The sequence below is a fragment of the Phyllobates terribilis genome, unplaced genomic scaffold, assembly GCF_046119375.1.
Source record: "Phyllobates terribilis strain yellow unplaced genomic scaffold, ASM4611937v1 Scaffold_11__3_contigs__length_659146591, whole genome shotgun sequence".
Classification (NCBI taxonomy): domain Eukaryota; kingdom Metazoa; phylum Chordata; class Amphibia; order Anura; family Dendrobatidae; genus Phyllobates; species Phyllobates terribilis.
In genome coordinates this window covers 317,947,092-317,971,222 of record NW_027362771.1, presented here as the reverse complement: position 1 = coordinate 317,971,222, position 24,131 = coordinate 317,947,092, and the positions used below count along the sequence as shown (strand labels likewise).

The following is a 24,131-nucleotide window of genomic DNA, read 5'->3' as shown; positions in this document are numbered from 1 at the left end:
AGAAGCGGAAAAAATATGCAGCATTTCTGTATCGTGGGCACATAGCCTTAGAAGCATTTAAGTTGTCACCAGGATGTATAAGATACCATTTTTTCCCCCTTCCATTCCCCAAAAGCCACTTACTACTTGGAATATATGAGTTTTAGGCAGAATTGATGTTTTGACAAACTCCAAAAAAGCTTTTTGATATTTCAGGTAAAATACTGATTAAACTGCAAATTCATCCTTTATCTGCAGTCCAAAGTGGTGGTGAGATACAGTGATGGATGCTTTCCAGCAGACCAGATACCTTCTCGTTTATCAAATGATCCTTTTAATTACATCCGTTTGAAAATCTCCTAAGTGAAATGGATTAGCAAATCTGAGGAACCATATGGGTCAGATTTTTCTTCTGGAACAGTCACCTGTGCTTTGGGAGTGGAGGGGAAGGAGGGACATGGACATAGTGGAGTTTCCTTGCTGTTCTGAGCTGGCAAGCTCAGTGGGATTATCAGCATGTATTGTGAGGGTACTTAATACAAACTGGCCCCTTTCGCTATAGCACATATACATCAATTATAATGCTGTAGATGAATCTCTGCCAGCCCACTTGTTTCTCCTCTCGTCTTGCTGTCCTTGGCATGTTTTCTCCATTTATTTCTTGCTGCCTCTTTCCATTATTCTCTTTGCATCCTGTTCCCAGCTCTGCTCCTTTTTTCCTCTCCCCATCATCACTTCTCTCTTCCTCTCTCCCTCCCTTTCTCCCTGTTGTGCCAAGTTTTGTAGCTGCTCGATGAAACTCCAGCTTCTCAGTCTTAAATCAACTCCCACAGACAATAAATCCTACAGGCTGAATTGTATGATAGGAGTTAGAAATGACTGGTTGCATTTAAGATGTAATATTGCAAATTGGCTGCATTAGCAGATGTTCAGCTGCTTCTACTGGAAGGGTTTAGATCAGCATCTCCCTGTGTATAATAGCGGTATGTTCTAAAAGCAGAGTACATACAGACATTACACAGCCAGGAGCTTCCACTTTATTTTCCATTAAAGCCGCAATCCTCAGAGCTTTCATGAGCAAGGTCCTCAACTCTTCTTTTAGCGATGAGTATTAGGCTGTGATTTCTCCTCATTGTACAGATCTCATCTATATGAATTATGTAAATAATACCTAATACAAATTGTCCATAATGATGGGCTACCTGTTTCTGAAACATAATTTTATTGTAAACTGGGCAAGCACAACCTGTTGGACACCCCAAACACAATATCCAAAATTGGCTGTAGAGTCAATGTCCTGTTTACAAGCAGCACCGCTCCATGGTGACATTATTAGAGGATACTTGGCTGCAGAGGAATGACAGAAGTGGATTGGCTTTTCATTAGTTAGTCTAGTGTTTCCCAAATTCCAGTCCTCACGGCCCCCAACAGATCAGGATTTCACAAGTGATGGAATTATCATTAAGACATCAGAAACTGTGCAATACTAAGGAAATCCTGAAAACAAGATCTGTTGGGGGCCATGAGGACTCGAGTTTGGGAAACATTGAGTTAGTCATATGCAGGGATACCCATTTAATGGAACACTTGTCTTGTAAGTCTCCTGTCTACACTGTTTCTGGGGTAAAGTAATGGCATAAAGTGCATCCTTTTTCTATCACGATGCTTTCTTTTGAGGTGTCCGGTGTATATATTGTATGCCTCTATAACATAATATATACAACAATGTATGGAAATTTCCATTGACCTATCTGTAATTTGGGAAAAAAACATCACATTCTGGCATTAGAACTTGCTGATGATACAGAGATGAGTCGTGCTTAGTGTTGAGCATTCCGATACTGAAATATCGGGTATCGGCCGATATTCACTGTATAGGAATTCCGATACTTAATTCCGATACTTTTATAATATCGAATACCGGAATCGGAAGTTCCCATAATGCCTGCGCTCTGCAGTGTCTGTGAAGGATGACAAGCTGGGTGGCAGCGCTCAGCTGCGATCCAGCCTGTCATCAGAATGCCATCCCAGCGTGGGAGAATTCTCCTGATTGTTTAAAAGCCGGCGGGCGGTAAAAAGCCGCCGGCTTTTAAACAAACACACAGCCCCATACTGCTTCCCCGCAGCCTCCCACCCCGATCCTCCGCTCCCCTCACCACCTCCAATCCCAATCGTAAATTAGGACCGGGCGGGGAGCGCAGCACCAAGGAGTGAAGGACCCGGGCGGGGAAGCCGGCAGTGAAAAGACTTCACCGCCGGCTTTCCCGTTCTGTGCTGCGCTTTCCCGCCGGTTATTTCAAATGAACAGCTGAGGTATCAGGTGATGCCGATCAGCTGTTCATTTGAAGTCGCCGCGGTGCCCTCAGAGGGTTCATGTGAGTTCATGCTTCACTGCATTGCATGAACTCACATGAACTTTCCCACGGCCGCACAGGTCAGCCTCACCTCCCGGACCCGTCATGATTAGTGTGTGTGCGGGGTGTGTGTGTGCGGGGTGTGTGTGTGCGGGGTGTGTGTGTGCGGGGTGTCTGTGCGATGTGTCTGTGCGTGCAGGCAGACATAGGCCGATGTGACACTACTACTCCCATCGGCCTATGTCTGTCCCCCGTCCACTCGTGCCAGCAGGATCAGCTTGATGGGAGCAGTAGTTCCCATCAGCCTGATCCTGCTATTTAAATTGCCCTACTGTGTCCCCAATAAATGTTAGATACATGTCATTGGTGGCCAGTGGTTACCTAAAAGAAATTAGTTCATACATTACCTGTCCCCGCCGATCGCCACCTAAAATAAAGTAAAAAATAAAAAAACTACACCTATACTCACCTAGACACCTAATTCCCCGAAGCCATCGATCTCCTGTAATAAAATATAAAATAATAAACCACAACCTTATCCTTACCCCTCCGTAGTAGTCCACGAGTGTCCCACGAAGATCTCCAGTTTAGAGCAGCCACATAGAATGTGACCGCTCTGAACCGCTGCCGCCGCTAGAATGACGGGGCCGTAAGGGTTCACCGGAGTTCAGGCAGCGCTGCTCCGGTTAGCTCCTTTACGGCACTGCTGTATCGTGAGAAATTCCCACGGTACAGCAGTGCCGTAAAGGAGGTCTCCGGAGCTGCGCTGCCTGAATGCACTCCGGTGACCTCAGTCAGTGGCTCCCGCTGCCGGGAGCGGACGTGTTCCCGGCAGCGTGAGCTTACAGCAGCCATGCACAGCTGTCACCTTCTCCAGATGTGACAGCTGTGCATGGGAGATCAGCGCAGGAACGTGGACAGGTAACTATTTTTTTTTAGTAAACTAAGAATTAAATAAAATGGTGTGTTTTATTTCAAATAAATTATTTTTTTCTGGGTGTAGTGTGTTTTTTCTTTTTAACACTTTGTAGGTTAGTAATGGGGGTGTCATATAGACGGCCATCATTACTAACCTGGGCTTCATGGCAGCTGGCGCTGACATGAACCCCACCACTATTACCCCCTGCCACCGCACCAGGGCAGCGTGGAAGAGCGAGGCTAAGTGCCAGAATTGGCGCATCCTATGGATGCGCCATTTCTGGGGCGGCTGACGGCTGGTGTTTCTAGCCTGGGAGGGGGCCAATATTCATGGCACCCTTCCTGAGCTATTAATATCAGCCCCCAGCTGTCTGCCTAGCCTTTGCTAGCTAATAAAATAGGGGGGACCCCACGTCATTTTTTTGGGGGCTGTCCCCCATTTTAATAGCTAGTAAAGGCTAGGTATTCAGCTGGGGGCTGATATTAGTAGCCTGGGAAGCTCCGTGGGTTTTACCCCCTTCCCAGGCTTCAAACATCTGCCCCAGCCGTCTGCTTAACCTCCGCTAGAGACTAAAATTATGGGGGATCCCACGCCATTTTTTTTTTTAAATAAATCCTTTATTTTAACACTAAATGACATTTGAGGAGTTAATAAAGATGCAGTCCCTAAATTATTATTTATTTTTTAATAAATTTTTCCCAAAACTTTTGACGTGGGCTTCGCCATATTTTTGTATGCCAGCCAGGTACAGCATCCAGCTTCTATGAACGCGCCATTTTCCGGGGCGGCCGCGGACTGCAATTTTCAGCGGGGGGGGGCAGAAAGCTTGGGCCTCCCTGCGCTGCAGATTCCAGCCCCCAGCTGCCTAGTTGTACCTGGCTGGACACAAAAATAGGGAGAAGCTCCACGTTTTTTTTTTTTTAATTATTTCATGAAATTCATGGAATAATTAAGAAAAAAAAGGGCTTCCCTATATTGTTGTGTCTGGCCAGGTACAAATAGGCAGCTGGTGGTTGGGGGCAGCCCGTTCCTGCCTGCTGTACCTGGCTGGACACAAATATAGTGTGAAGCCCCACGTCAATTTTTTTTTAATTATTTCATGAAATAATTAAAAAAAAATTATGTGGGGCTTCGCCCTATATTTGTGTCCAGTCAGGTACAGCAGGCAGGAACGGGCTGCCCCCAACCACCAGCTGCCTATTTGTACCTGGCCGGACACAACAATATAGGGAAGCCCTTTTTTTTAAATTATTTCATGAAATAATTAAAAAAAAAATTGACGTGGGGCTTCGCACTATATTTGTGTCCAGCCAGGTACAGCAGGCAGGAACGGGCTGCCCCCAACCACCAGCTGCCTATTTGTACCTAGCCGGACACAACAATATAGGGAAGCCCTTTTTTTCTTAATTATTCCATGAATTTCATGAAATAATTAAAAAAAAAATGTGTGGCGCTTCGCCCTATTTTTGTGTCCAGCCAGGTACAACTAGGCAGCTGGGGGCTGGAATCTGCAGCGCAGGGAGGCCCAAGCTTTCTGGGCCCCACCCGCTGCAAATTGCAGTCCGCAGCCGCCCCGGAAAATGGCGCGTTCATAGAAGCGCCATCTTCTGGCGCTGTACCCAACTCATCCAGGGCCCTGGTGCGGTGGCTCACTGGGTAATAAAGGGGTTAAGGCCAGCTTGGCATTATCAGCTGGCCCTAAGCCCGAAATTCATGGGGTCACGCCAATATTAGACATGACCGCCATGAATTTCTAGTAAAGTATTTAAAAAAAACACAAACACCCAGAAAAAAGTCCTTTAATTGAAATAAACACACAATTCTTTATTGTTCTAAATTAAACCATACTTACAGTCACGCCCATTCCAGCTGAAGCCAACGATCTCCTGCAATAAAAGTAAAATAATAAACCAACCTCATCCTTACCTTTCCATGGTTCCCACGACAGCTTCAGCTCTGCTACATCGAGATGACAGGCTGGACCGTAGCAGAACGCTGCCATCCAGCCTGTCATCCCGCAGACACTGAGAAGCGCAGGCATGTTTGCGCTCCTCAGTGTCTGGCTGTGACGGCATCCAGATGAGCCGAGGTCATGTCCAATGAACTCAGCTCACCTCATGCACGTCACTGACAGCGTGGGAAAATTCTCCTGCACTCAGCGCTTCAGCGTGAGACTTCTCCCACGCTGTCAGTGACATACATGAGGTGAGGTCATGTCCAATGAACTCAGCTCACCTCATGCACGTCACTGACAGCGTGGGAAAATTCTCCTGCACTCAGCGCTTCAGCGTGAGAATTTTCCCACGCTGTCAGTGACGTGCATGAGGTGCGCCGAGTTCATTGGACATGACCTCGGCTCATCTGGATGCCGTCACAGCCAGACACTGAGGAGCGCAAGCATGCCTGCGCTTATCAGTGTCTGCGGGATGATAGGCTGGATGGCAGCGTTCTGCTGCGGTCCAGCCAGTCATCTCGATGTAGCAGAGCTGGAGCCGTCGTGGGAGCCATGGAAAGGTAAGGATGAGGTTGCTTTATTATTTTACTTTTATTGCAGGAGATCGTTGGCTTCAGCTGGAATGGGCGTGATGGTAAGTATGGTTTAATTTAGAACAATAAAGAATTGTGTGTTTATTTCAATTAAAGGACTTTTTTCTGGGTGTTGTGTTTTTTTTAAATACTTTACTAGAAATTCATGGTGGTCATGTCTAATATTGGCGTGACCCCATGAATTTCGGGCTTAGGGCCAGCTGATAATGCCAAGCTGGCCTTAACCCCTTTATTACCCAGTGAGCCACCGCACCAGGGCCCTGGATGAGTTGGGTACAGCGCCAGAAGATGGCGCTTCTATGAACGCGCCATTTTCCGGGGCGGCTGCGGACTGCAATTTGCAGCGGGTGGGGCCCAGAAAGCTTGGGCCTCCCTGCGCTGCAGATTCCAGCCCCCAGCTGCCTAGTTGTACCTGGCTGGACACAAAAACAGAGCGAAGCCCCACGTCAATTTTTTTTTAATTATTTCATGAAATAATTTTTTTAAAAAAGGGCTTCCCTATATTGTTGTGTCCGGCCAGGTACAAATAGGCAGCTGGTGGTTGGGGGCAGCCTGTTCCTGCCTGCTGTACCTGGCTGGACACAAAAATAGGGCGAAGCTCCACGTATTTTTTTTTTAAATTCATGAAATTCATGGAATAATTAAGAAAAAAAGGGCTTCCCTATATTGTTGTGTCCGGCTAGGTACAAATAGGCAGCTGGTGGTTGGGGGCAGCCCGTTCCTGCCTGCTGTACCTGACTGGACACAAATATAGGGCGAAGCCCCACATCAATTTTTTTTTAATTATTTCATGAATTTCCTGAAATGATTTAAAAAAAATTGACGTGGGGCTTCGCCCTATATTTGTGTCCAGCCAGGTACAGCAGGCAGGAACGGGCTGCCCCCAACCACCAGCTGCCTATTTGTACCTGGTTGGACACAACAATATAGGGAAGCCCTTTTTTCTTAATTATTTCATGAATTTCATGAAATAATTAAAAAAAAAAAAATACGTGAAGCTTCTCTCTATTTTTGTGTCCAGCCAGGTACAACTAGGCAGCTGGGGGGTGGAATCTGCAGCGCAGGGAGGCCCAAGCTTTCTGCCCCCCCCCCGCTGAAAATTGCAGTCCACAGCCACCCCGGAAAATGACGCGTTAATAGAAGCTGGATGCTGTACCTGGCTGGCATACAAAAATATGGCGAAGCCCACGTCAAAAGTTTTGGGAAAAATTAATTAAAAAATAAATAATAATTTAGGGACTGCATCTTTATTAACTCCTCAAATGTCATTTAGTGTTAAAATAAAGGATTTATTTAAAAAAAAATTGATGTGGGGCTTCGCCCTATATTTGTGTCCAGCCAGGTACAGCAGGCAGGAACAGGCTGCCCCCAACCACCAGCTGCCTATTTGTACCTGGCCGGACACAACAATATAGGGAAGCCCTTTTTTTCTTAATTATTCCATGAATTTCATGAAATAATTTAAAAAAAAAATGCGGGGGGCTTCGCCCTATTTTTGTGTCCAGCCAGGTACAACTAGGCAGCTGGGGGCTGGAATCCGCAGCGCAGGGAGACCCAAGCTTTCTGGGCCACCCCCGCTGCAAATTGCAGTCCGCAGCCGCCCCAGAAAATGGCGCGTTCATAGAAGCGCCATCTTCTGGCGCTGTACCCAACTCATCCAGGGCCCTGGTGCGGTGGCTCACTGGGTAATAAAGGGGTTAAGGCCAGCTTGGCATTATCAGCTGGCCCTAAGCCCGAAATTCATGGGGTCACGCCAATATTAGACATGACCACCATGAATTTCTATTAAAGTATTTAAAAAAACACAAACACCCAGAATAAAGTCCTTTAATTGAAATAAACACACAATTCTTTATTGTTCTAAATTAAACCATACTTACCATCACGCCCATTCCAGCTGAAGCCAACGATCTCCTGCAATAAAAGTAAAATAATAAAGCAACCTCATCCTTACCTTTCCATGGCTCCCACGACAGCTTCAGCTCTGCTACATCGAGATGACAGGCTGGACCGCAGGAGAACGCTGCCATCCAGCCTGTCATCCCGCAGACACTGAGAAGCGCAGGCATGCTTGTGCTCCTCAGTGTCTCGCTGTGACGGCATCCAGATGAGCCGCGGTCATGTCCAATGAACTCAGCTCACCTCATGCACGTCACTGACAGCGTGGGAAAATTCTCCTGCACTCAGCACTTCAGCGTGAGAATTTTCCCACGCTGTCAGTGACGTGCATGAGGTGAGCTGAGTTCATTGGACATGAACTCGGCTCATCTGGATGACGTCACAGAGAGACACTGAGGAGCGCAAGCATGCCTGCGCTTCTCAGTGTCTGCGGGATGACAGGCTGGATGGCAGCGTTCTGCTGCGGTCCAGCCTGTCATCTCGATGTAGCAGAGCTGAAGCTGTCGTGGGAACCATGGAAAGGTAAGGATGAGGTTGCTTTATTATTTTTCTTTTATTGCAGGAGATCGTTGGCTTCAGCTGGAATGGGCGTGATGGTAAGTATGGTTTAATTTAGAACAATAAAGAATTGTGTCTTTATTTCAATTAAAGGACTTTATTCTGGGTGTTTGTGTTTGTTTTTTTTAACTTTGACTATGGGGTTAGTAATGGGGGTGTCTTATAGACGCCTCTCCATTACTAACCTGGGCTTGATGTCAGCTGGCATTATAAGCTGACATCAACCCCAACCCTATTACCCCCTGCCACCGCACCAGGGCAGCGTGGAAGAGCGAGGCTAAGTGCCAGAATTGGCGCATCCTATGGATGCGCCATTTCTGGGGCGGCTGACGGCTGGTGTTTCTAGCCTGGGAGGGGGCCAATATTCATGGCACCCTTCCTGGGCTATTAAAATCAGCCCCCAGCTGTCTGCCTAGCCTTTGCTAGCTATTAAATTAGGGGCGACCCCACGTTATTTTTTTGGGGGGTTCCCCCATTTTAATAGCTAGTAAAGGCTAGGTATTCAGCTGGGGGCTGATATTAGTAGCCTGGGAAGCTCCGTGGGTATTACCCCCTTCCCAGGCTTCAAACATTTGCCCCAGCTGTCTGCTTAACCTCCGCTAGAGCCTAAAATTAAGGGGAACCCCACGCCAATATTTTTTTTTAAATAAATCCTTTATTTTAACACTAAATGACAAGTACAGTAATCAACACTGTCACTGTACTTCATATATATGTGACTGACATGTTTCTATCTATCTAATCTATGTATGATTCTCTATTCTTTCTATTCTAAATTGTCGGGTACAGATGCTGAATTGCCGGCCGGCTTTTTTAAAGAGACGTGCATGAAAACACTAATATTTTTTAAAATAAATCCTTTACACTAAATGACAAGTACAGTAAGCAACACTGTCACTGTACTTCATATATATGTGACTGACATGTTTCTATCTATCTAATCTATGTGTGAAGCTCTATTCTTTCTGTTGTAAATTGTCGGGTACCGGTGTATGCGCTGATGAATTGCCGGCTTTTCATGTCATTCTACATTATTCTTAGTTGTTTTACTTCATGTAGAATTAACCTACAAGGAAAGAAAGGGTTTATTTTCATTCCGATATTTGTGTCCCATTGACTTGCATTGGTTTCCGGTATCGGAATCGGCGATATCCGATACTTTTTGGGTATCGGCCCGATCCAATCCGATACGATATTTCCTGATATCGGAAGGTATCGCTCAACACTAGTCGTGCTACATCAACACCTCGTACTCCTTCTCTACCCGAGGAAGCAGTCCCGCTTTCTGGTCTTTTCCGGATGTGTTGACCACTGAATGACATGTATTTCTTTCACTATTAAAAAAATATAAAAAATAGAGGTTTTACAGAGAATTTAATTTTAAATACGTCAGAGAGCCTTAAGAAATAAAGCAGAATGCACTCATAGCGATCCACAGTTAGCTGCCTTTTTGACGCTTACCTGGCCTCCTCTGGTCTGTGCCTCCTTGCCATGTCATCAACGCATCGGAAATGGCTAAAAATGTCTCCTCAGACAGTCACTGATTCAGAATTAAGATAAGGAAAATTTGTGGATACCTCCTGCGCTGTTGTGTATGGGAGACGTCTTCCATACACAGCAACACGGGTCTTCCATACACAGCAGCGCAGGAGGTATCCACAATTTTTCTTTATCTTAATTCTTATCAGTTGTACAGCTCCTGCGGGTCCTTGGGTTGTCAAACAATTTAAAACGCTTTTAAATCATGTATCAGGTTAGCACAATCTGAGTAATAACTCTAAGGCTATGTGCCCACAATGCAGAAATGCTCCAGATTTTTCCTGAGCGTTTCTGCATTTCCCTGGCAGAAAAAACGCCTGCGGATTGTACATGCGTTTTCCTGCCAGGGACAAGCGGAAGTGAAGCGTTCTTCACATGCATTTCCGCATGCGGGTTGTGAGTTTAGCATCACTTGGAAAGTGCTTGACAACTTGGTCACACTATATAAATCCATGCAACCGGCATGGATTTATATAGTGTGACCGAAAGAATGGTAAAAAATAAATTAGGCTGTGTGTCCACTATGCATTTTTTAAGCGTTTCCGCAGCGGCAATTCCACTGCAGAAACGCATGGTAGAAGGCCTGCCATGTTCCCCAATGATAATCTACATGTGCTGTGCACATGCTGTGGAAATTTCCGCTGCGGATTATCATTGTGGAAAAATCCGTAGCACTACCAATTATTTTGCGGAAGCGCTGCGTTTTCGCCCCATTGACTTGCATTGGAACACATTGAATCCGCATCACTGTATATGTAAATGCGCATTCCATGCGTTTCAATGTGCAGATGGTACCCGTGTTTGGAGAAGAGGAGACTCTCCTCCGGACCCGGGTACCATAGTACCTGTAAAAAAAAAAAAGAATAAAATAAAAAATAAATATTATACTTACCTTCTGATGGCCCCCGGTGTCCTTGTCTCAGCTTGCCGGCAGCTCGCAGTAGACTAAAAGGACCTGCGGTGACGTCATTTAGTCATGTGAAGGGTCACGCGACCGCTGACGTCAGCAGGTCCTTTAATCTACCGCGAGTTGCCGGCAAGCCGAGACAAGGACACCGGGGGCCATCAGAAGGTAAGTATAATTATTTATTTTTTACCATTCTTTCGGTCCCACTATATAAATCCATGCAGGTTGCATGGATTTATATAGTGTGACCAAGTTGTCAAGCACTTTCCAAGTGATGCTAAAATCGATTGGAAAGCGCTTGTCAACCCGCATGCGGAAATGCATGTGAAGAACACTTCACTTCCGCTTGTCCCTGACAGGAAAGACACATGTACAATCCACCTGTTTTTTCTGCCAGGGAGATGCAGAAACGCTCAGGAAAAAATCCGGAGCATTTCTGCATCGTGGGCACATAGCCTTATACTTACCTTCTGATGGCCCCCGGTGTCCTTGTCTCGGCTTGCCAGCAGCTCGCGGTAGACTAAAGGACCTGCAGATGTCAGCGGTTGAGTGACCCGTCACATAACTAAATGACGTCACTGCAGGTCCTTTAGTCTACCGCAAGCTGCCGGCAAGCCAAGAAAAGGACACCGGGGGCAATCAGAAGGTAAGTATAATATTTATTTTTTATTTTATTGTTTTTTTTATAGGTACTATGGTACCTGGGTCCGGAGGAGAGTCTCCTCTTCTCCAAACCCGGGTACCATTCTCACATTGAAACGCATGGAATCTGCATGTACAGATCCAGTGATGAGGATGGTCATGCGTTCCAACGCAAGTCAATGGCGGCGAAAACGCCACGCTTCCGCAGAATAATTGGTAATGCTGCGGATTTCTCCGCAATGATAATCCGCAGCGGAAATTTCCGCAGCATGTGCACAGCTTAAAAACTCCCTGCAGTGTTTTATACCGTGCTGTTTTCCTGCAGGTCTTTAGGTGTTCAGAACAGCAGATGCAGCTGTGAAGTCCCCCCACAGTCCAAGTCTTAAGGACTTGCTCACATTATGTGGTTTTGCCTAGTTTTTTCCCTAGCAAGAAAAACCTCAGCATTTTACTGTACAAGAAAAGTGAATTACATTTATAAAGTCTAATGCTGCTTATTTTTTTCCTTGTAGTTTTAAAGCTGCAGTATGTCAATTTGTTCAGCAATTCTGCAGCTTATTTCACCCATTCAAATCAATGTGAAAAAAGGCATCAGAAAATGCTGCAAATATGCGCATATTTTTTTGTTTTGTTTTTGGACAAGGTTTTGGTGCAGAAATATGTACTGGAAATACTTAAAGGCTTCGTGCATCATGGTGGGGCCAATCATTTCTATATACACTTTTCCACGTGCTTATTTTCCATCTATCTCCTGCCTTCTCTGGCTCTATAAAGCCAAAGCTGTCAATCAAAGAAAAGGGGGTGGCGATAGATGGAAAGCAAGTAGGTGGGAAGGTGTATATAAATGAGCTGTCACACCTTTGTGCACCAAGCACTTGTGCTTGGTTTGAACAGTCATTCTTTGCAGATGGTGTCCCTTTAATGTGTGCACATACCTTAAGGGTGCGTTTACTCCAGTTATCGGGAATGAGCATTCATAGGAATTCAGTAAAAATAGGCTGCTGATCACCCGATGAATGAACAAAACACTCAATTGTAGTGTGAAATGATTTTTTAGCTTGCTTAAAAAGATCCTCATTCACTGCAGCGCATCATCTTGTGTTAACAGACTGCCGAGAACAATAATAATAATCTTTATTTTTATAAAGCGCCAAAATATTAAAATATTCCGCAGCGCTTTACATACGTCATCATCGCTGTCCCCATCGGGGCTCACAATCTACATTCCCTATCAGTATGTCTTTGGAGTGTGGGAGGAAACCGGAGAACCCGGAGGAAACCCACGCAAACATGGGGAGAACATACAAACTCCTTGCAGATGTTGTCCTTGGTGTGATATGAACCCAGGACCCCAGTGCTGCAAGGCTGCAGTGCTAACCACTGAGCCACCGTGCTGCCCGACAATGACCATCTATGCACGCAGAACGATCTTCTACTAATCGTTTTGTGCGTGCCGTAAGCTCAGTCATCCTGTCTAAGTAGGTTATTAAATGCCGGCAGATTGGCAAACATTTCTTATTTAATGCCGCAAGTCATCTAATTTAAATGAACCTTCTGCAAACCACTATGCCTTATAATAGTGTAACATTGATCTGTGTTTTCACTGTGTCTATGACCTCAAATCTTTTGTAGGACGATGCTGCTAGTTTTCGCTATGATTTTTATCATTCTCTAGTTAACATGCTCTTTATGGATTTATAATTGGTAGATCTAGTGGTTTATTGCTTGACCACTTGAGGGTCTGCTGCCATAGTAGTATCTTGAGCGTATCTGTTTTGCTTTTATCTGATAATAATCCTGAAGATAAGGCTTGGCAGCGGGTCCTGCTCCTCTAGTGGAGAGATGGAGTATATAGTCACTAATGCTTCTCTGGAGTAATTATCTCTGTCCGTTCCCATCCATCACTCTGCCTTCTTTCCACCTGCTGGGGACTATGTCATTTCCAAGTTATTTTTGCTGAGGTTATAGAGGACGATTTTGACAAGGAGAGGCTGTTCCCAAGAACTTCTTGGTGATGGGCATTTTTTTCTTTAGCGCTGAGCTTTTAACATGCCTCTGAATTTGCATTATTAGAGCAAGTTTTGTCTGCAGTGATCTTTCACAGCGGCTGGTCAGATGTAGAATCCATGTACACACTCTGTGTGTTACTAGTTTTCAGGTTTAGTATATTCTTACAGTTAGGCGTGTCGTGTTATGGCTTTATTTCTGTAAGCCCGGGGTTTCACAACACTTAGCTGTGCATCACCAGTAAACGGCATTGTGATATCGCAGGCTATCATAACATTGCATAACATCATAATGCCTAACATTATGTGTGATATGTACACATTATGACCTAGACTCAAAAGAGAATGCTTTCAACCCAAATTTGATCATGCACGTTAAATAATTAGCCAAACATACAGATTTCAATGTGACAGGGTCGGCCATCAAATGTGTATGAGGGATTCCCAATTTTCCCTGACAGAAGATGTCAGACTTTTAACATGCCCAATTCTTTTGTTCTCAGGGGAGGTAAGCCATTGTCTGGTTGTGATTTACTCCACTCTCCCCATTCAGCACACGTACACACTCCTATGGGCTTACATGTGTAAGGCTGCCTCTAGAGTATGTTTACTTGGGGTGAATGCACTGCAGATTTTTGTTTTACTTTTCTGGGCAGAAATTCCACTACAACTACAAATATGGCATTAAAGAGAACCTGTCACATGAAAAAACGCTATTAACCTGTAGATAAGGGGTCTGCAGGTTAATAGCGTTCTGAATCTGCCCGGTGCCTGCACTTAGACCCCCCCACTGCCGGGAGGAAATGAACTTTATTACTCCCGGTAGCGTTCGGGATTCAGTCACTGCTCTGTGTATAGAGAGTGGCGGCTGTAACTGCGCCCCGGGCATTGAGTGACAGCCAACTCGAATGCTGAGCTGCAGCCAGTCATTGCCACTTTCTATACACAGAGTGGTGACTGAACCTTCATCAGTGCCAGTCCTGTGGCTGAAACCTGAACACTACCGGGAGAAATAAAGATAATTTCCTTCCAGCAGTTGGGGTATAAGTGCCGGCGCTGGACAGTTTCAGAACACTATTAACCTGCAGCTTAACGTCTTATCTGCAGGTTAATAGCATTTTTCACGTTACAGGTTTCATTTAACCCCTATACGACCTTGGACATATAGGTACGTCCCATGTCGTCTCCCTGCATTTGATGCGGGCTCCGGTGCTGAGCCCGCATCTTTCCCTAACAGCCGATCCACCCACTGCTGTTAACAGGTTGGGTACTCCAGTAAGATATAAAAAAAAAAAGTTGTACTGTTCCTGCACTCATATACTATAAACATGAGATGTCCAGTTCACTTTAGTTATCTTTATAACCCTTGTAATGCCGTGTGACAGGAGCTGCTCCTAACTGCACCCCTCTCCCATCTGAGACAATGCATCACACACCAGTGTGCAGCTCCCTCCTGTGAGGAACAGCCAGTTTACTGTTAATAGCAGGGGTGTGGCCTGCTCCAGGCTGTTCTTAGCTTCCTGTCTCCTGTTATCTGTGTCTATTTAATCCATTAATAGGGGGCATTTCCTGTGGCAGGCTGTTCCCAGCTGCCCGCCCCCTGATATCTGTCTATTTAGTCCAAGAACAGGGGGTGTGCTCCCTTCTTGTAGCAGTTATGTCAACATGAAGATGCAAATACACATTGTGATCCTCTTCTGTACAACCCATGACAGTTCATAATGTATCCTGCCATGTGTCATATGGCCAGCAGAGGCAGAGCACTGCATTGGTTTATAAGCCCATGTATGTTTGGTGCACAGTATAATTAGAGACAAGTACCAGGGGGTGGGCAGCTAGGAACAGCCTGCCACAGGCATGCCCCCTATTATCAGATTGAATAGAGACAGATATCAGAGGACGGGCAGCTAGGAACAGGGGCCCCACACCCCATTCTAAAACTGGCTGTTTCTCACAGTGTGTGAAATTTTGCAGATGGGAGGGGGGAGCAGTGAGGAACAACTCCTGCCGCAAGGAATTACAAGGGTTATAAAGACAATAAGATTGCACTGAGCATCTAATCTTTATAGTGTATGAGTGCAGGAACAGTACAAATTTTTTTTATCTCCCCGGAGTACCCCTTTAAATGCTGCTGTCAATCTCTGACGTTCATAGGAGATCATGATTTATACACATAGTAGGGCTGATGTACTGCTATGTCGTGTAGCACAGGCAATCGGATGATCGCAGCTTCAAGTCTCCTAAGGGGACTATTGAAGCAAGTAAAAAGTTTAAAAAAAAAAATGCTTTAAAAAAACAGAAGTTCAAATCACCCCCCTTTTTGCCCCATTCAAAATAAAACAATAAAAAACAACAACACATATTTGGTATCGCTGCTTTCAGAAATATCCAATCTATCAAAATATAAAGTAAATTAATCCGGTCGGTAAATGGCGTAACGAGAAAAAAAATCAAAACACCAGAATTACGGGGGTTTTTTGGTCACCGCAACATTGCAATAACAGGCGATCAGTATGAACTGACACTTCTCTCACATAATCACACACAGCTCTGCAGTAAGATCAGAAGTAACCCAGAACAGCAGAAGTGAAGTTTGTCTCATTACAAAATCATTTGCAGCAGCACTTGTCCTCTCATTGTGATGGCAGCACTGCTGCAGAGCTGTGCCTGATTATAAGTAACTCAGTACGGCAGAGTTGAACCTGGTCTCATTACAAACACAAGAAGCACATTTGCAGTTGTCTTCTCACAGTGCTGTCACCTCTGGTGTGCTACCCTTTCCCCACATTGGCTGCCTGTGAGATGGCAGCTGAAGCACTATGAGGGGACCGCATCTGCAATTGTTTTTATGAGGCAAACTTCACTTCTGCTGTACTGTGTTAGCTCTGATCTCACTGCGGAGCGGAGAGTGACTATGAGAGCAAAGTGTCAGTCATTACATGTCCTGCACTGGTAACACTTGCTTTCATTTATAATAAGCTCTGGAGGCAGATTCTCATGCAGATTAGTGTCTGGCCCATAGTTCTGAATTGCTCATATTTATTTTAAAAAAAACGTGGATTTCTCTGCAATAAGACATCAGATCACAGATATCAAAGTATCATTTTAATCAGCTTCTTAAGACCTGCATACCCATATAGGCAGCTATAAGAATTTATCCTACCAACAGATTCCCTTTAAGGTGCATGAGATTGTTCATATTTTCTTTTTATTTGTATTCTTGTGTCTAATATAATTTCTTGACTGTAAATTTGGATTACAGACTGTATGTAATGTTAACACACCACCGTCTCGTCAATCTCTCTAAAAAAAGAAATGTTTTCTCTCTTTACAGATCTGGTCTAAATTTGAGGAGCAGCCTGTAGAAGAAGTAGTTGCTGTGGTAGAGGAGAAGGAAAGGAATGCAAATTACAGACCTGTGCTAGTTACGGAGATCACAGATGAGCTGCACTTTTACATTCAGGATGTTGAGACAGGTAAGGCGCTCACTTTGCCACAGTGTTGCTTTACTTATACAAGCATAATTGTCCCATTCTGTGTCCTTGCCGTGGTATGACACTGCCTTCTGTAAACTTTGTTCTTTTCTTTCACATTCTCACTGTGCCAGTTTATAGGCTCATAAATTCAAGGCAACGCTGCTCTTGGCTAGGCACAGAATTCATTAAACTCATTAAGTGAACTTTGGGTGCAGTATTAGTGCAATACATAACACTGACACTTGGGTAGAAAGAATTCCTGGAAAGGTCATTTCTGTCACTAGCAAAAACATTTTAATATCAAAGAAAAGGACATATGTACATTAAACTAATCCGTTATATTTCTGTAAGGACAGAGCACTTCTGATGTTTTGCAGTGTAGTTAACCGAAGCTTATATGCCTTACCGTTATGTTAAGGGAATATTGCAGAACTGTTATTTCTTAAAAGAATTGTCATATTGCTCCCTTGTGGGCATTTGGTTATTCTTTACAATGATTAGGGTTATAGATTAAGTCCTTTCACAATTGTCCAAAATACCTATTCTACATCATCAATGTGTGGCCAATTAAGACTTATTGAAACCTTAAAAAAGCCAGACCTATGACTTATCAACTCTTCATAAAAACCTTTAGTAGTCCACTCAGAAGTGATACACAAGACAATACCTACAGATTATAAATATAATAATTATTAATAAGAATAAAATAAAAAAATCCTTATACTCACCTGTCCGAAGATGTCCCCCACTGTAACCCATCTGACCTCTCATGCCGGGGAGATGAGCAGAATACTACTCTCATCATTGTCCCTTGCTAGCGCTGATCACAGCGCCGGCAGGGGACAATGATGAGGGCAGCGTTCAGCATCGGGGAACAGCGCTAACTGTACCGCTGATTCACAGGTGGCGGTACATGTCACACGGCACAGATGTTATCCGTGTGTCATCATTGTGCATGTGTGTGGGACATTTTGCGGCCTATGCTGCGAGAAAAAAAAACGGACAAGTCAGCGTGTTTTGCCCACGGACACACGGTCTGTGGAAGCACACTGACGTGTGCACAGACCCATTCATTTGAATGGGTCTGCACAGACCCATTCATTTGAATGGGTCTACGTGTATCAGTGTCTCCAGTACATGTGGAAACGGACATCACAAGTACTTGAAACACTGACGTCTGAAAGGCGCCTTACATGGACCCCCAAATGGATACAAGAAATTTTCTTCCATGTTTTCACTTTTTTTTCTTTTTTTTTCTAATCAGTGGTTATGATATTATGATTGACCCCTCTGAGTTTAATTGGGCAACGTGACAACTTTTAATTGCTATTTGACATCTTTTACTTTTAGGAGGCATAGTATTTCTCAGGCTCGGCTTAGTTCAGACCTCTAGGGCTTGTCCACTCTTTGGGCTTTTACTAAGAAAAACCACATTGTTTTACAGTACCAGGAAAATAAATGAGATTTCTGAAATCATGCTGTTAATTTTTCCCTTGCAGATTTGAACCTTCAAAGTATTTTTCAAATTTGCAGCATTTCCATTCTTTAAGTATTTTTCATTTTTTTTCACCCACTCAAATGAATGGGGAAAATGCGGAAAAAATGCACATTTATTACGCATCATTTTTCCTGCGAACACTCTGTTTTTTGCAGCAGAAAAATCTGCTGCAAATGCAGAACATGTGCACACACACTTAGTCACATTACATGAAGGAGACCAATATAAGGGGCTATAAGTGTAAGACTTATCCGGGCAGATGAAGCTTGTCCAGGATTAAAGAAAGGTTTGCTTATTTTCCTTTCCCCATAGATATTGGGATTCTTGCCTATAGACTCTGCCTGTAGTTATAATTTATTCCTATTTAAATACCAAACACCACCCAAGGGCATGTTTATCACTCTTTTGGGGAAAAGTAGGGTTTCCAGAATTCTAGAAAGGATCTATTAAAAATTGTTACACTTATGATGGATGCATATGAGCTGAGCATTTTCCATCCCACATGTGATGTAGTGTGATAGTATGTATATGTAGTGTGACTGCTCCTTCTTGTGCATATTCTTCTCTTTTAGGTTTCTTTCACACATTATTTATTTTCTTTTGGTGCTGGTTCTGTCTGTTATTTTTGCAGATAGATCACAAACCCACTTTTTCACGTTCTGCCTTTTTCACGTCTACTTTCCTTCATCTTTTTGCAAACTAGTTGTCTGCAAAAAAAAAAAAAGGGAGGGATGGACATGTTCTATTTTGATCTATGTTGGAGATCTAACTCATGATTGCAAGCCAATGGTCCCGTTAAAAAACGTATAGCACATTGTTTGCCACTGTGTGCTGTCTGTGTTTTATTGAGAATGGGGAAGAGAAGCAAAGAATGTTTTTTTTTCTTATGAGAAAAAACGATGCAACAAGGATTGTAAAAATTTACACATGAACCAAAGATGGATCTAGTACACTGATAAAAATGTGAGCCAAATTTCACATATGAGAAAAATACCTGTGTAAAACCAGCCTTAATACTGCTGTAGACCAACCTATACATATTGCACCAACTCGTAATACCTCTTCTTGTCATATGTAGCTGTTGTAATACATGCCAAACTTGGTTTCTTTCATCTGCTTGTATATGTTTTTAGGATGAAACCCAGTCTTCATTGGTAATGTCTTTATTTTCTAAGATGGTCCAAGTGGGTCCTTTCTTTTCATCTGCTTTCAGGTCTAGTACTGAATGCTCTTCATTGATGTAACGCCATGTTTACTTCCTCTGCAGTGTCATATTCAGACCTTCTTCTAAGCCACCGTGCTCCTCCTTGTTTTATTTTTTTAATTAGTCTCGTTTAATTAAGGCGGCATTATTAGTTGAGCAGAAAGAGGTCCATGTAGCCTTGAGCTATAATAAACTCGCAGCATCTTTCCTCTTCTGTGATAATGGTCTCCAGTATGATAGCAAATGAGCGGTATCTGTGTTGTGTTTGGTGGCACAGCTAAAGGGAGGGGGTGTACGGATCTCTCGCTGGAGAGATAGGGCTGAGACACCGTTAAATGCGAACCCTGTCTCCCAGGGGACATCTGGCATGATCTAATTGAGACATAAAATGTAGAGAAGATGCAGAGAAGATTGATATTAAAGATGAAGCAATTAGTGGAATATTTCAAAATAGCAGCAGTCACTTCTGTTTTTTCTTCCTCCAGTGTTTTGTCTTTTCTCTCCATATTTTAAAGTTAAGATTTAGAGGTGTAGACACGTGCTCACACACACTTATATATATGTATGTATGTATGTATGTGTATATATATATATATATATATATATATATATATATATATATATATATATATATATATATATATACACAGTATATATTGTAGAATCTTCTGAGTTTTTAGGGTGCCAGTTAATATTAATTTACAAGAGCTTCTGGATCTTTAAAAGGGGATTTATTACAAATAGGATATTTACAATAACATACATAAGGGAAACCTAACTAAAGGACAAGGGAAAAGGTAAGGCTGTGTGCCCACTATGCGTTTTTCAAGGGTTTATGCTGCGGAATTTCCGCAGCGTAAACACTTGGGAAACGCTTGGTAATCCGTACCACATGGTCCCCAATGACAAGCTGCACTGTCAATGCCCATGCTGCGGATTTTTCCGCAGAGTCTATGCTGCGCTCAACAATCCGCAGCATGTCCATTAATTTTGCGGACACGCAGCGTAATCACCGCCATTGACTTGCATTGAAACACATATAATCCGTGTCAGTACATTTGTACACATGGATTATATGCTTTTCTATGTGCTGATGGTACCCAGGTCTGGAGGAGAGAAGATTCTCATCCAGACCTGGGTACCATTGTAGTGGTCTTCATCTTCCTGCAGATGGCATCTTGTATATAGTCAAAAACTCTTTGTATCAAGTGGCCTGAGGACAGGTTCAACCGCATTTTGGTTGGAGATAAGAGGTTAATTTGAAGAGCAATGGTTTGCAATCCAAACACCACAGGAGTTATGTACCTTTCAAGAGGTCCGACATATGTCCATCTCCCATGTAGGTGCTCTCTTTACTCTTGTCAACAGAACAAAAGGCACCACACCACAGGACGCACAATTGCCTTCATGCCTCATAGGTTTTATGACTCCCAACCCCCCACAACACTTGGTCGATCTCTTTGATGTTGTCCTTTGATGACCTATAGTGCCATACAGAGTTTGTGGATCAAATTGTGAGTTCAGTCATTCATATTACACGTATTATAGATAATGTCCATGTTGGGTTCCAACATATATACAGTACAGACCAAAAGTTTGGGCACACCTTCTCATTTAAAGATTTTTCTGTATTTTCATGACTATGAAAATCATACATTCACACTGAAAGCATCAAAACTATGAATTAACACATGTGGAATTATATACTTAACAAAAAAGTGTGAAACAACTGAAAATATGTCTTATATTCTAGGTTCTTCAAAGTAGCCACCTTTTGCTTTGATGACTGATTTGCACACTCTTGGCATTCTCTTGATGAGCTTCGAGAGGTAGTCACCGGAAATGGTCTTCCAACAATCTTGAAGGAGTTCCCAGAGATGCTTAGCACTTGTTGGCCCTTTTGCCTTCACTCTGCGGTCCAGCTCACCCCAAACCATCTCGATTGGGTTCAGGTCTGGTAACTGTGGAGCCCAGGTCATCTGGCGTAGCACCCCATCACCCTCCTTCTTGGTCAAATAGCCCTTACACAGCCTGGAGGTGTATTTGGGGTCATTGTCCTGTTGAAAAATAAATGATGGTCCAACTAAACGCTAACCGGATGGAATAGCATGCTGCTGCAAGATGCTGTGGTAGCCATGCTGGTTCAGTATGCCTTCAATTTTGAATAAATCTCCAACAGTGTCACCAGCAAAGCACCCCCACACCATCACACCTCCTCCTCCATGCTTCACGGTGGGAACCAGGCACGTAGAGTCCATCCGTTCACCTTTTCTGCGTCGCACAGAAACACGGTGGTTGGAACCAAAGATCTCAAATTTGGACTCATCAGACCAAAGCACAGATTTCCACTGGTCTAATGTCCATTCCTTGTGTTCTTTAGCCCAAACAAGTCTCTTCTGCTTGTTGCCTGTCCTTAGCAGTGGTTTCCTAGCAGCTATTTTACCATGAAGGCCTGCTGCACAAAGTCTCCTCTTAACAGTTGTTGAAGAGATGTGTCTGCTGCTAGAACTCTGTGTGGCATTGACCTGGTCTCTAATCTGAGCTGCTGTTAACCTGCGATTTCTGAGGCTGATGACTCGGATAAACTTATCCTCAGAAGCAGATGTGACTCTTGGTTTTCCTTTCCTGGGGCGGTCCTCATGTGAGCCAGTTTCTTTGTAGCGCTTGATGGTTTTTGAAACTGCACTTGGGAACACTTTCAAAGTTTGCTCAATTTTTCGCACTGACTGACCTTCATTCCTTAAAGTAATGATGGCCACTTGTTTTTCTTTACTTAGCTGCTTTTTTCTTGCCATAATACAAATTCTAACAGTCTATTCAGTAGGACTATCAGCTATGTATCCACCAGACTTCTGCACAACACAACTGATAGTCCCAACCCCATTTATAAGGCAAGAAATCCCACTTATTAAACCTGACAGGGCACACCTGTGAAGTGAAAACCATTTCCGGTGACTACCTCTTGAAGCTCATCAAGAGAATGCCAAGAGTGTGCAAAGCAGTCATCAAAGCAAAAGGTGGCTACTTTGAAGAACCTAGAATATAAGACATATTTTCAGTTGGTTCACACTTTTTTTGTTAAGTATATAATTCCACATGTGTTAATTCATAGTTTTGATGCCTTCAGTGTGAATGTACAATTTTCATAGTCATGAAAACACCGAAAAATATTTAAATGAGAAGGTGTGTCCAAACTTTTGGTCTGTAATAAATATATATATATATATACACATACATATATATATATATATATATATATATATATATATATATATATATATATATATATATATATAATTTTATAATATATATATATATATATATAATCATTATTATTTATATATATATATATATATTTTATAATATATATATATATATATATATTTTATAATATATATATATATATATATATATATATATATATATATATATATTATATTTTATAATTTTATTTATTTATCTTGCACATACTTCAAACACAAATACATTTCGTTAGTCTCATAACTTTCCTGTGCTTCGACCCATGACAAAAATGTAAAAATTCTATACTTGCCTCCAAGAAGTGGCGCTTTTCCTCTGATCTCCACTCTGTCACCTGACATGTTACGTGACTGCTGCAATAAATCAGCGGCTCCTGATCAGGTGCAGCCTTCACAGTTTTGTCTCAGTGAAATAAACACTGATCCACTTGGATAAAACTGTGAAGGCTGCAGTCAATTAGCTGCAACGATTGACTGCAGCAGTCACGTGACATTGTAAGGTGATCTTCGGGGAACACAGTGCTGACAGAAACAGTGCTGGTCTGGGAGGTAAGTATAGACTTTTTTTTATTATTTTATGCTCCACCATGGAACTGTTAGTAACAAGTTGTATACTATTGGGCCACTCCTTTAACTCGTTTACCTGCCTAATTTCTCCCCTCCCCTATATATCTCATCTTGTCTGAGGACTTTGTCCCTTGGTTAGTTAATCCACCACATTCTTTCTTTGCTCCTCATTTAGATTTCTCTTGTGCTTCCCCTTTGCTGTGAATCTTGCTACCCAAACCTGTCAGGTTCTCAACCATATTTGGGACCTTCAGAGAAGTCTTTAACCTGCAAACCCCCTGCTGCCCCTACACTGCTCTACATGAGCAGATTCTACCTTCACCTAATGTGTCCTTCCCTTGTATCTTGTACATTTAAATTTAATTTCCTACCTTAGGTTGTATACTTATTTATTTTCATTCATGTTATGCACTATAAACCATGTTTGAACCTTTTTCATATCTACAGCCCACTGGAAAAAAGGGGTACTTAAAACTGAGTAATAATATAGTACATTGGCAGACGAATATGGAGACTCATATGCTAGTAGAACATCTCATGTTAAGCTTTGAGCGTTAAGATTAGTCTAAATTGAACAACCTATTTGAAAGTATACTAATGTAATAGAAGAGAAGACCTTATTCAGGAACCTCCCCTCTCTATTAGACAAAAAGCGGAGCCATTGCAGAGCGCAGTTCCCTCTTGTGCCAATGTGCCTTGTCCATATATTACATCAATAGCAAATGGTGTTCGTGTTAATGGGCGCTTCTTCTATACTTTTCTTGCTTTTGTGGTCT

General features: G+C 43.1%; 1 protein-coding gene across 2 annotated transcripts in view; it reads left to right on the top strand.

Annotated features, from left to right (window-relative positions):
- SND1 (staphylococcal nuclease and tudor domain containing 1) overlaps positions 1-24,131 on the top strand; it is a 693,764-nt gene that overhangs the window by 607,169 nt on the left and 62,464 nt on the right. For both annotated transcript variants that reach the window (XM_073652562.1, XM_073652561.1), the window contains exon 18: positions 16,685-16,826. In XM_073652562.1, coding sequence (XP_073508663.1) covers positions 16,685-16,826 — 142 coding nt within the window. The remainder of the gene's footprint in view (positions 1-16,684; positions 16,827-24,131) is intronic.